This window comes from Solanum verrucosum, unplaced genomic scaffold, assembly GCF_900185275.1.
Source record: "Solanum verrucosum unplaced genomic scaffold, falcon-dt-bn FXZP01000214.1, whole genome shotgun sequence".
NCBI classification, from domain to species: domain Eukaryota; kingdom Viridiplantae; phylum Streptophyta; class Magnoliopsida; order Solanales; family Solanaceae; genus Solanum; species Solanum verrucosum.
In genome coordinates, this window is record NW_026020059.1 from 3,300,732 (window position 1) to 3,313,155 (window position 12,424).

At 32.9% G+C, this 12,424-nt stretch overlaps 1 protein-coding gene across 2 annotated transcripts in view; it reads right to left on the reverse strand.

Annotated features, from left to right (window-relative positions):
* The window catches only part of LOC125823308 (26S proteasome regulatory subunit RPN13), a 406,586-nt gene that overhangs the window by 378,967 nt on the left and 15,195 nt on the right, over window positions 1-12,424 (reverse strand). The window contains exons 11-14 of one of the 2 annotated variants that reach the window (XR_007442702.1): window positions 12,024-12,118; window positions 11,869-11,946; window positions 11,726-11,780; window positions 10,984-11,232 (exon numbers count right to left, since the gene is read on the reverse strand). Coding sequence is in view for 1 of the 2 variants with exons in the window: in XM_049502701.1 (XP_049358658.1) it covers window positions 11,090-11,232; window positions 11,726-11,780; window positions 11,869-11,946; window positions 12,024-12,118 (371 nt within the window). In the remaining variant the exon portion in view is untranslated. Of the gene's footprint in view, window positions 1-10,837; window positions 11,233-11,725; window positions 11,781-11,868; window positions 11,947-12,023; window positions 12,119-12,424 lie in introns of those variants that run through there. The other variant, XM_049502701.1, reaches the window with a different exon arrangement.

Genomic DNA, 12,424 nt, shown 5'->3' on the forward strand with positions numbered 1-12,424 from the left:
CATTGGAACCTTAACCTAACATTGGGAGAGTTTCCATCTTACCATATCCACTCGATGCTTAGCCTACATTCTCATAGAGTATTTCATTCACATTACATCATTATACTTGAGAGGAATGTCATTGGCCTATCGACCCAAGTTACATCATTACACATGAAAAGAATGCCACAAGCCTATCGAATCATGCTTCATTATTAGGATAGCTCTAGAGTCCTCATGAAAGGAATGCCATAAGCCTATCGATTTATGGTTCCTCATTACATTATCATACTCATGAAAGGAATGCCATAAGCCTATCGATTCATGGTACATTGACTCATTAGGAAAGGAATGCCATAGGTCTATCGATTCAAGAGTCATCATTACATTACTTTATTTATGAAAGGAATGTCATAGGCCTATCGATTCATATTCATCAAGTCACGAGACATTCATTAACATAAGAGAGGATGCCTAAGCCTACCAACTCAAGATTCAACAATCAACTATACTTTCATTCATTCAAGAAGAGGATGCATAAGCCTACCAATTCAAGATACATCATCACATTACTTTCATTTATACAAGAAAAGGATACATAAAGCCTATAAATTTCAAGATATACATCATATAGAAGAAAACCCTTCACATTCTATCATCAACATTCATGAGTGCATAATTGAGAATGTCCTTTCAATCATAGAACATTTACATTCTAAACATGATCATCATACTATCATTAAGATCACATGCATATCCTTCACATCATAATCATACATTAACCTTCATACCTTGTCTTTCAAGTCCATGGATCACATTCACCCACAAACCTTAGATTAATACAATTAGGCAAGAGTAATAACATAATTTCAATATTCTATATCCATATAAACATAAACAATTCACATACTTCATGATCAATCAATTCCCAACCACAAATCACAACTTAGGAATTTGGGGAAAAACATGGGTTTTAGAAATAAATCATCTTAATTCATATTTAAATCCACAATTCATTCATAATTCAATGCAATAAAGCCTTTGAAAAACATTTGGAATCAAACCCATGCTAAGATTGAAAACTAGGGTTTTGGGGAAAACATTGGAGACTTGAAATCACTTTTGAAATTGGCTCCTTGAAATAAACTAAGTCAAGGATGAAGACCACCATACATTTTATGGAAGAACTCCACGAAAATCCCTTGATAAGGTTGAAAACTTGACCTTCAAAGCTTGCTTCCTTCACCTCCAATGAAGGTTTCTAGAGAGAGAATTTTTGGAGAGGAGAGAAGGTTTATATTTTGTGTTTTAAAATAATGAGTTGAAAAGGTGTTTTAATACTTCAAAAACCCTTAAAATACTTTATATAACCCATAATAACCGTCCATTAACTAAACTAGACTTAAAATGAATTTACCAAACTAGCCGCACCTTGGTCAAGTCCAAGACAACAACACAGTTGCCATCCACGGACCGTGGGTGGAACCACAAGACGTGCTATCATATCGTGGTCCATGGCTGCAACTCACCCTTTGGGACCTTTACCCACAGAGGCCATCCACGAGGAGTGGATGGACCTACGGGGCGTAGGTCCCATCCATGGTTCACCAAAACTTGGGCAGATTTTGGTTTCTTGGGGTCTTGGGGGTTAGGCTTTAGGGTCCTCTTCAAGGACCCCTAGGGTGGTCCTTGGGGAGTCGTACCTTGACGTTTAACCCCTCAACCATAGCTCGGGACAACATTCTACCACCTCAAACCTCATCCACGTTAGTCCCTAGTTTTACCTATTCGTTTTACGGGTCGTTATAGGTTGTTTGGAATTAACTTGTCATAACTTTTTATTAATTGACATTGTCAAATCCTTTGGGAGTAGACACCTAATCACTATTTTTGTGTTTTAACAAGAACAAAATAAAATATTCTTATTATAAAAAAATGCCAACTTTTTTTCACTTAGAGGTATGTTTATGACTTCGTGTTTAAAGATATTTCAAAGATGTAAATATATTTTTAGAATTCAACAAACTCTTATAGTATAAACTAAGAGAATATATTGATTATTTCAAAGTAGTCAAAATAATAAATAAAAAGTAAATAAAAACAAGAACACTTTCTTTTTAAGTTACTTATTAATTTTCAAAACAAACCACTCCATCGCGTAACCATTCATAGTAAATAAATAATATATATATCACGACCAATAAGACCTACAACCAACTTCAACCCCTACTCGAGTCTGGCATTCTCTACACATTCTTGACAACCGCCTTACGCTATTACAATTTCCATTATCTCCTTCTCCGCCATTTTCATTATTACTCGAAGATGTTGTTGTTGTTGTTGTTGCTTCTCTATGTTCTGTGACTTCCACGATTTCGACCTCCTTTCCAATCTTTCTTATTTCCTTTACAAGAAATTCTGGACGTACTGTCCCAATTACTATTAATTTTCTCTGGTCAGTTTTTTATGTTTACAGAATCAATACCTATTGAACAAATAATGGTCATAACAAATTAGTTGCATGCATAACTAGCCCAAAAGAAGAAAAGGACATTTTATAAACAAGTCATGCATACTTGGGGTAAAAGTATGGATATTTTTAACTGAGGTGTATGCAAAAATTGATTAAACTTTCAGTTATGTGTGTATAAATTTTTTAGTGTATGTTTTCGCCTGAAATACATATAAAAAGGGATTGAAATTTCAGTTATGTGTGTCTGGAAAAAATATAATAATTTATTCTTCAAATTTCACAATTCAACAGACGAGTTAATACTCAAATATATATTATAGATAAGCTCAAATTTGAAACATATCATATATCATAGAGAACAAAATACAATCATCAATTTCTCAAAACCACACAAATCTAAACACCTAAATCTACTCCAAAGAAGCTCAAATTTGAAACATAAATTTCATGTATCATAAAAAAAAAAGTTTAATCATCAATTTATCAATTATAACAATAAATTTAACACCCTTATTATGCCCAAAAATTGTCTAATATTGACTATTCAGGCAAAAAAAAAGATTAATATTACTTAAATGGGACGATCAAAATAGGACACTAATCCATGAAATTTATACATAATTGGGTGACAACAACATTAAAGATAACACAACAAAATTAGTGGCTTAAAACTTTTTTTCTAGTAAGTGATTTATGTTCTTTTCTTTCTCTATCGTGTAATATCTTTAAATGACATAAAACCTTTAACTCCATGTAATAATGTTATTGTTGTTAATTATACTAATAAAAAAACAATTCAAACTAATAAGATGTTAATCATGAATTTGCAAGATAATTCATTGCAGATGTTTTATAAACATCTAGGTTTTTTTTTTAATTTTTTTTTTTGAATTCTTGTAAGACATAATTTTTTATTGCTTTTTTTTTTTTTGCAACTTTTTGAATTCTTGTAAGACATATTTGTTTTGTTTTGTTTTACTAACCACTAGCTAATAGAGGTTTTTGGCCAAAAAATAAAAATTAGTTATTAATATAAAGAAGTAGATAGTTTAATTCAAAATTTTAAAATATATTATTATAAAAATAGACAAAAAAAAAATTATAAAGATTTTTTACCTTTTTATTTTTTCCTACTAACTTCAATATTATCTAAGAGAAATAAAATCATTAAAATCAACATCAATAAAAAAAAAATACCAATAAGAAAATTTGAGGCGTCTAATTTTTGGAGGCCTGAAGCAAAGGTGCTATTATCTCCCCTTCAACCACTCCTAAATGAAATATCATAGCTATAAGAAAACATAAGATCTAAAGTAAACGTATCAACATGACAAATAATAAAAATAAAACAATTGTTTTTCTTTATTTTTTTTCTTTGTTAAATATGAATTACCTTCACGTCTTGAAATGGCTTGAAGAACGAATTTCTTGCACATAACACAATTGAAATTAACTTGCAGAACAGTGGTTCTAATCATATCTTGGATGATTATATATATAACCAAATCTTCAATTATTTGGTATTTATGAAAACTAATTAAGAAGGCATTTTAATTCATAAACCTTGAGAGAAAAGACTCAAAATTAATGTTGTATCATTCTTAATCTTCAAATTAATTAGTAGACTTTGATGTGTGTGTGTATATATATAACAAATATTAATTGAGTCTTTTTTTAAAATGTTTTTGAAGAAGTGGACTTTCATTAAGGAATAAATGGTTGGCCACTTTCAAAAATGATTTAATACAAGTTCAACTAACACTATACCACTAATTAGATTTTCTACACTTGAATAATTCCTAGGTATCATTTTTTTTTTAAAGTTTATATGAGGTAATTAATATGGATTATAGACTGAGACCAACTCAAAAGACTATTTCTTTGGCTTAGAGATCAAGATAATTATTTTGTTAATTTATAAAACATAATATACAAAAAGTATGCAAGACCAATGACCTCAGCAAAAAGTAGACTTTAATTAATTGTTATCCAAATACTAATTAATTATATATGTTCAATTGTCAAGATTAGTAGATTAATGAACACTAGTAATTTTATCTAATTAAGTAGATTATTTTTAATTATTTGGGAATATGTAGTGGGTGGCAATTACTTAAAAAACATCATGAGGTCAAGGTAGGAACTAGATTGGGATAATAAAAAAATTGATCATAGTGAAGGAAAATTTCAAAATCAAATGGATTGATTTGAAGGAGTGAGAAACGTGAATTAATTATAAGGTACCTAAACTTTTCGTTTAATTTAGAGATAACTTCCTCATTAAGCTAAAACTAACTATATGAAACAAGAATGCAGACGAGAAATAAATTTAGTATGTTTGGTACAAGGAATATTTTTTGAAAAATAAGTTGATTTCTAATATATTTTCTCATGTTGGGTTGGTGAGTAGAAAATTTTTTTGCAAAATATATTTTCTAGAGTTTGGTTGGTGAATGAAAAACATTTTCCAGAAAACATCTTTTATTTTTTGCTATAGAGTAGAAAATACTTTTTAGGAAAATATTTTCTGACACGGAAAAAATCCTCATAACCCATCTAGGACTCAACCCCGATATTCGAACCGAGATGTGACCATGATGACCGATTCAGAGTCTGACCCAAATTCCCAAACCGAGAGCAGACCCGAGTCTCGATTCAGGACATGACAATCAAACTACGATCTAACTGCAACTCCGACACCCAAACATGGACACATCAACGAATCTGAGATCTGACCCCGACACTCAAATTGAGACCCGACTGAAAAACCATGACCCAACCTCGACAACAACACTCGATGAGAGATCCAACATTTGAATCGAGATTTGATCCCCTCTACTGCCTAAGAGCTGACTTACAAACTAGGATTCAACTACTACTTCCGAACTAGGATACGACCTCAACACCCAACTCGAAATTAAACCCTGACTCTCGATCCAAAACCAAAATTTGAAATTGGGACCCGACACAAACTCCTGACACAAGACCTTGACGGTTGATTTAGGACGAAATACGACACTTGACTTGGGACCCGACCTCAACACGAAACCGGACTCCAACACCTTACTTAAAACACCACCCCAACACTTCAGTCGGGAACTGACCCCGATACCCAACCCAAGATCTAACCTCGAATTCTGATCGGAGACCTGGCACTCAAATCGGGATCTGACCTTGACCCAACTTTCAAATCACGTTCCAACCCCAACACCTAACTCAAGACCCAATCTTGACTCATAACTTAGCACTCGACTTTCAAATCGGGACCTGACCCCAACTTATGATCTGAGACCCAATTTTCAAACTAGGATCAAACTGTGACACCTGACCTGGGATCCAATTTTTTAATTGACATCCCACCTCGACGATCGATTTGGGAACCGAACCCAACACCTGACGTAGGATTTGACCTTGAATCTCGATCCGAAACTCGACTCTAATACCCGAATCAAAACACTACCCCGACGAGTAAACTGGGATCCCACTTCAACTCTCTACTCAGGACCCGACTTTCAAATCAAGATTTGATCCCGACTCTCAACCTGGGAACCGACTTCCAAATTGAGACCCGATTACGACGCTCAATTAAGGATATAAATTTTGAATCGGAGACTCTGGCATCCGACCCTGGTAAACTATTTGAGAACTGACTCTAACTTCTGAATCGGGACCCGACTCCAACACCCAACTTAGATCAGACCCCAACACCCGACTCTGATGACTAATTTAGGGCCCAACCTCTACTTCCTTTTAGGAATCCGACTTCTTAATCGAATCCCAACCCTGACACCCGATCCTGACCTAAATTCTAGACACAACCTTGACTATCGATAGTGATCCAACCCCGACACTCCATTTGAGACTTGACTTCTGACTTCCTAACCCAAGACTAGACACCTGAATCGAGACCCAACTTTTGAAACATGACATGATCCTGACATTTGATGTGGGACCTGATCTCGACACCCAACTCTAGACCCGATCTTTACTCTCGATTCAGGACCTAACACCCAAATTAAGATTCAACCCCAATTTGATTAGAGACTTGGGAGTTGGGTCTCGAATTGAGGTTGGGAGTCGGGTCTTGAATTGAGAATCATAAATTGAATTTTGAAGTAGTATCTGAAATCGATTTCTGAGACTTGAGTTATGGTGGAAATTTGAGGTATAAGGTTGAAAAAGAGTTTTGAAAAAATGTTTTCTTTATTTTTTTGAGGTAAGTTATTTTCCTTAAATTTGAGAAAAATAGATTGATTTGAAAAATATTTTTCAAAACATTTAAGTTAGGCAAACATAAATTGAAAAATATTTTTCAGAAAATATTTCCTTCCTACCAAACAAACTTTTAAGTTTTGCAGTAAGTATGTACAACACCTATATCTATAGGGTTATACAGAGAAACATCAAAGGGTATCCACTACCAAAAGAACACTATTTTGATTGAAATTTTCCATTGAGAAATGTTCCATGGTTATTTCCATAAGTTTTTCGTTGAATCAATAAGAAAAACAAAAATGTTTAGCGGCTACTTCAAGTATTTTAATGAGAATCTATTTTTCATCATGCATTTTTCCAGTGAGTTGATTCGGTGGGAATGGAAGGAAAGAATCATGTTTTATAACATAAATTTCTTATTAATTCGCAGTCGAAAAAAATCTTTATTTCTAGTAATGGTAGGGATGGCAATGAGGCGGGGCAGATGCGGAGTGGGCGGGTTGCGTGTCTATGCGGTTTTATACGGGTCCAAACTTAATTCTATTTGTTTACATATTATAAGAGTGGTAGAGCATTATTTATTAAGATAGCTCCTTTAAAGTTTCTAAAATATTCAAGATAGTAAATGAAAAATGGTTCAATCAAAAACTAATAAGGTTTCTTTCATGCTTCCTAATTGACCTCCAAAAAATAAAATGTTAAGTCATTATCTATTAAATTAATACAACTTTATGATAAAATGATTTATTTTTATGAATTTTATTTTTAGTATCAAACTTAATTAAAAAAAATATTAAAAAAATTATGAAGGTTGGGTTGAAAATGAAAAAAATGTTATGCAAAACGGCTTAAAATTTTGGGAATTTTACACAAATATCATAGTATTAAGAACTAATTACATCTTATCCCTACTCTTTTCCAAATTACAAAAATTCCTTAAATTTGGTGGAATTCGGATACATCCCAAAACGTTCTGATACATCACGTCTCAGTTTTGGATACATCACTCAACGTCCCGACATATCGCGTCTCATTTCAAATACATCACTCAACATCTCGATACAATGCATACGTTCTGATACATCACGTAAAATGATGTATCCGACCAATACATCACGTAAAATGATGTATTTGAGAATTGGAGAGAGTAGAGAATATTATATTTTTTTCAAATGATAGAGAATTTAGAAAAATATGATGAAATAAGTAGTATATTTAGATATTTATTCCTAAAAAATTTGCAGGTTAAGCTTAACTCACCCCGCATCCATCCCGATCCGCCCCACTGCCATCTCTAGGTAATGGATGGTCATAAATATTTACATTTACCATTGAAAATATAGGAAAGATTATGGGGGTGCGGAGATCGATGAGAAGATGGTGAATATATAAATATTACTATGCATAAAGATGAAGAATAATATTAGGAAAATTGTATTTGATGGATAATCACATAAATAATACATTTCAAATACTCTAATTTTGGGATAACTTTTTTTGGACTATATGGTGCCTTTTTTGTTCAGTGCCTTTTCGATTCTCTTAGTAGATATATGAACAGAATAAATGTTTGAATATATTTATTTTCATTTTAAAAAGTTGAGTCATACGCATGCCTACTAATGTTTATATTGAAAATTTCTCCAACTCTTACAATATAGTAGCTATTTTGACTAGTTGACAAGAATCGTGAGAGCCTTAACCCCCCTTCACATTACTACTACAAATTAAATTTCCTTGACGAGCGATGACCATCTCAAGGCACATCATTGTTTACTCAGAAAGAGTAACGTCTGATGTTGTCCTTGGAATAAATCATGTGTAACGGGTGATGCCATCCGTTGACCCTTTCGTCGAGTACTTGCATTTTTGTATGATTTCACTCCTTCAAGGTAAACTATACTTGTTTTTTTCAGTGTTGATCAATTGTTGCATGCATGTTTGACTTTTCATGTGTATTCAGCTAACTTGATCATGTGTCTTGTTTATTTTTGTCCTATACAGACATGACCTACAAGCAATATCAACGAGATCTAAAAAAGTAACCCAATTGAATGTTAGAGGATCGGTATAGTATTAATTACCTGCATTTTGAATACCTTAGAGGTATCATTCATAGATCCACATATATTCGAGGATTTTTTTTTACAAGAAATTTGTGATTTAAACCAGATTAACTTGTCAATTTCTCCTTGTAAATGAGACGAAACTTGTTTCTTTTTTCTCCTTTAGCTTTAGTTTGAGCTAAGTTGTTGATAGAGACCTAAAATTAACTACTTTATATTACACACCTTACATGGTTTTTGAGAGTTATTTGCATTTTCTACTCCTAACATATGTACATTTTAAAATTTTATATCCTACTCTATATTTTCTTAATAGAGATTTTCACTCAAATATCTATATTTTCTTACAAAATATTTGTTTCTTATCAATTTAAGTGTCTTAGTTTGATTGAACAGACAACATGTTTGGGAAATAAGTATGTTTATTTGAATATAGTTAGTTGGGTTATATTAGGGTGTTGGGTTGTACTTTTAAAAAAACAATTTGAGTAATTTCAATAGGTTTGGGGTTTTTATCCAAAGAGGGGTAATATAGTAACTTTAGAGATGTCGGAGCTATAAATGAAAGTTGAGAAGTATTTTTTACCCTTTTTTCCTTTTTGTGCATTCAAATCAAAACACAAAACAATTCCACGTGGAAAGAGGAATCGTCCCTTCATTGTTCTATATAAATAACAAGTTGTAGTGGGGTGGGTGGGAGGGGGTAGTGGTGGTGTGGGTGATTAAAGTAGTAAAAAATAAATTTAATTTCTTTTTAAAAAAAACAAATAAAAAAATAATAATTTCTTAGGCGTTGGGGAAAAAAATTTGAGGCATTGGAGTTGGGGGTGAGGGTGGGGTGGGCAGGTTAAATAAAATTTGAGGCATTGGGGGTGGGGGTGGGGGTGGGGGTGGGGGTGGGCAGGTTAAATTTAAAAAGTTCTAAGTATTTTTTTCGTTGGGGTGGGGTTGGGGTTGGGTGGGGTGGGGGGTAAGGGGTGAAGAGTAATTTTTGCTTTTGAAGCTTTTAACATGATCCCTATAATAATATGGGTAATTATGGATACTCATATTACCCATTGGGTAACTCGTTTTACCTAATAAAATATGAGTCGAATCGAGTATTTTACCCATTTTTATTTAACTCATTTTCGATCGACTCATATTCGACTCAACCCGCTCGTTTGTCACTCCTAATAACAACCTTCGATTTGTTTTGACACAAGAATTAACATTGAAATTTTAATCATTTTGCTTCCCCTAATTCATGTATAAAATTTCAAACTGCATGGGGCAAATACTTTATTTGGCAAAACTTTCAATTTTTGTTTATTTTAAAGTATCTTTTACAAATAGGAATGTTTTTCAAGAATATATAGCAATTTATGTTGGACTAATCAAATAAAAGAAAAACATCTTTATCAATATTAGAACAACAATAAGCGTATGGTCAAGATACCAAAAAATACTTGGGAAAAAATAACTTTTTCAACTTCTGAAAAAAAAAGTATATAATATAAATATCCCTCTAATATGTTACAGCTTGTATATCCTATTAAACTATTGATGATCAAAAGTATATATACACTATTGATGATCTATAGGATATAAAAGCCTCACATATGGGAGGGATAGAAGTCAGCATCTATATCCAATTACACTATTGATAATCTATAGGATATAATTCATCCGTAACTATCCCTATAGCTTATTCTATTATCTTTCCATAAAGTGTTGAGGGACTTAACACAGTCTATCGTAGTCCTATTACGCTAAACACTATGTATATATTGCAATGATCACTCTATTAATAGCATTATTCAATAATGTGTGTGTTGTTTTTAAGCCTATAATGAAGCGTATCTCTGATATTTGGCTTTTAAGTTTATACAAGCTTGTAAAATTTACCATTGTACATTTATATGTTATAAACTACTTTACAGGTATATTCTCCTATTTATATATACATTTATACTACTTAAAAACATGACCAAACCCTTCAATTCACTAAAACAAACTTTCAAATATTTTTCAAAAAGGCACTTTTAGCTATCGAGATGCTTGACCAAACAGTCTATAAATATGTTCTCCGAAAATAGAAGAGAGGAAAAAGACAATTTCGAGATCCCATGAATAAAGCGATAGAATCTCAAACTTTGGTGTTGAAACATCATACATGGACACACAATTGGAAATGACTTGAATGTCTATCACCTCTAACAATACACAACTTTTGTTTACATCAAAGGAAATGTCACTCTGAGTAAGTACCTTCTTTACAGTGCTTGTAAGTAACATGTTCACATCATCTGAAAATCAATTCTTTCAAATAAACATTGTGATCACTTCACAACAGTCTTGATTTGCACTGTTTATCTTAATGCCCTTCATCCATGGGATCACTTCTGTTACACGTTTGAGATCTTAAATCCTTCTCATCCTGCCTTGATTCATTGGATCCTGATGCCTTGGAAACAGAATCTTCTAGGGCCTCGAGAAAAGATGGAACCGTCAACTTATCTGCAGCAATGATGTATGAAAATTAACCAATTTTAAAACTTAAACAACACAGATAATTAAGTTGATGAAGCATATGATCTAGTGCATCAGAAATGAATGAGAAACAAAGTTCTGGTACCAAATCAGTAAGGGCCACAAACAGAGGTATAACCAGCTGAACTAGATAAACAGAGTTACACTTTCACATGAGCCGCAGCTCAAGCTGCCAAAAGGCAAAGGTTTCATACTTCACCCACTTATAATTTGTTGAAATTGTTGCACGGAGAAGAATCTTCCATTAAAGAAAAGGTCAATATTTTTTAATGAAAGCAATTCATGTATACATACAGGTCAGTGATTATAAGCATCATCTCACAAGCAAACTTGCCTAAGTTTTAAAAGAGATGAAAGAAAGTAGGCAAAATATCGAGCATATAAAATAATTAACCATTAGAAATTAGTGTGTTTCATTCCTTTCAGCTTGAGATGAATTATCAAACAATGCTTTGCTTACATTGACTTGGATCAATTCCAAACTGAGTCAGATCTATTTGTCCAGTTCGAAGAACCTGCAGTGAGAAGAGAGTCAAATTTACAGACATAACCTGCAAGCATACCTAAAAAGCTGAATGAAAAAATGAGATTTTGATGACTCACATAAGTAAATGAATCTAACTGCTGACGGAACGGAGGACTCTGTAGCAATTCCATTAATTCATATGGTGTCCAATGACCCTGCAAACATAAGAATTTTCAAGATAACATCAGCACTGTAATCCTTGTAGTTTGCGTACTAGGAGCCAATTTTTTACCTCTGGCAAGTGTGAAGCTAGTTGTTCTTCTAGTGGTATTTCCTCAATCAGTGGTAATATGAGCTCAGGCCTCAAAATATCTCCCAATCCCAATCCTGATACAGCAGCAAGATACGAAGTTAAAGTAAATGGTGTATATGCTATATTTTTTGTATTATTACATGAATGTCCAGATCTTGGTTTCATTCAAGTGAAAAAGAATATTGTTATACTCAAACCCTAGATGTTGTTCTCCAATTGCAAGGATAAAGAAAATGAAAAAGATGGAAAGGAGAACCTGTAGGGAAATAAAGCACTAACAAAGGTGCACGACAGTGTAATAGTGAAAGGATAACCAAGTCTAAACTTTCCCTTCTATTTGAATCAAGAGGAGACAAACAAATTCAAGCACAAACAACATT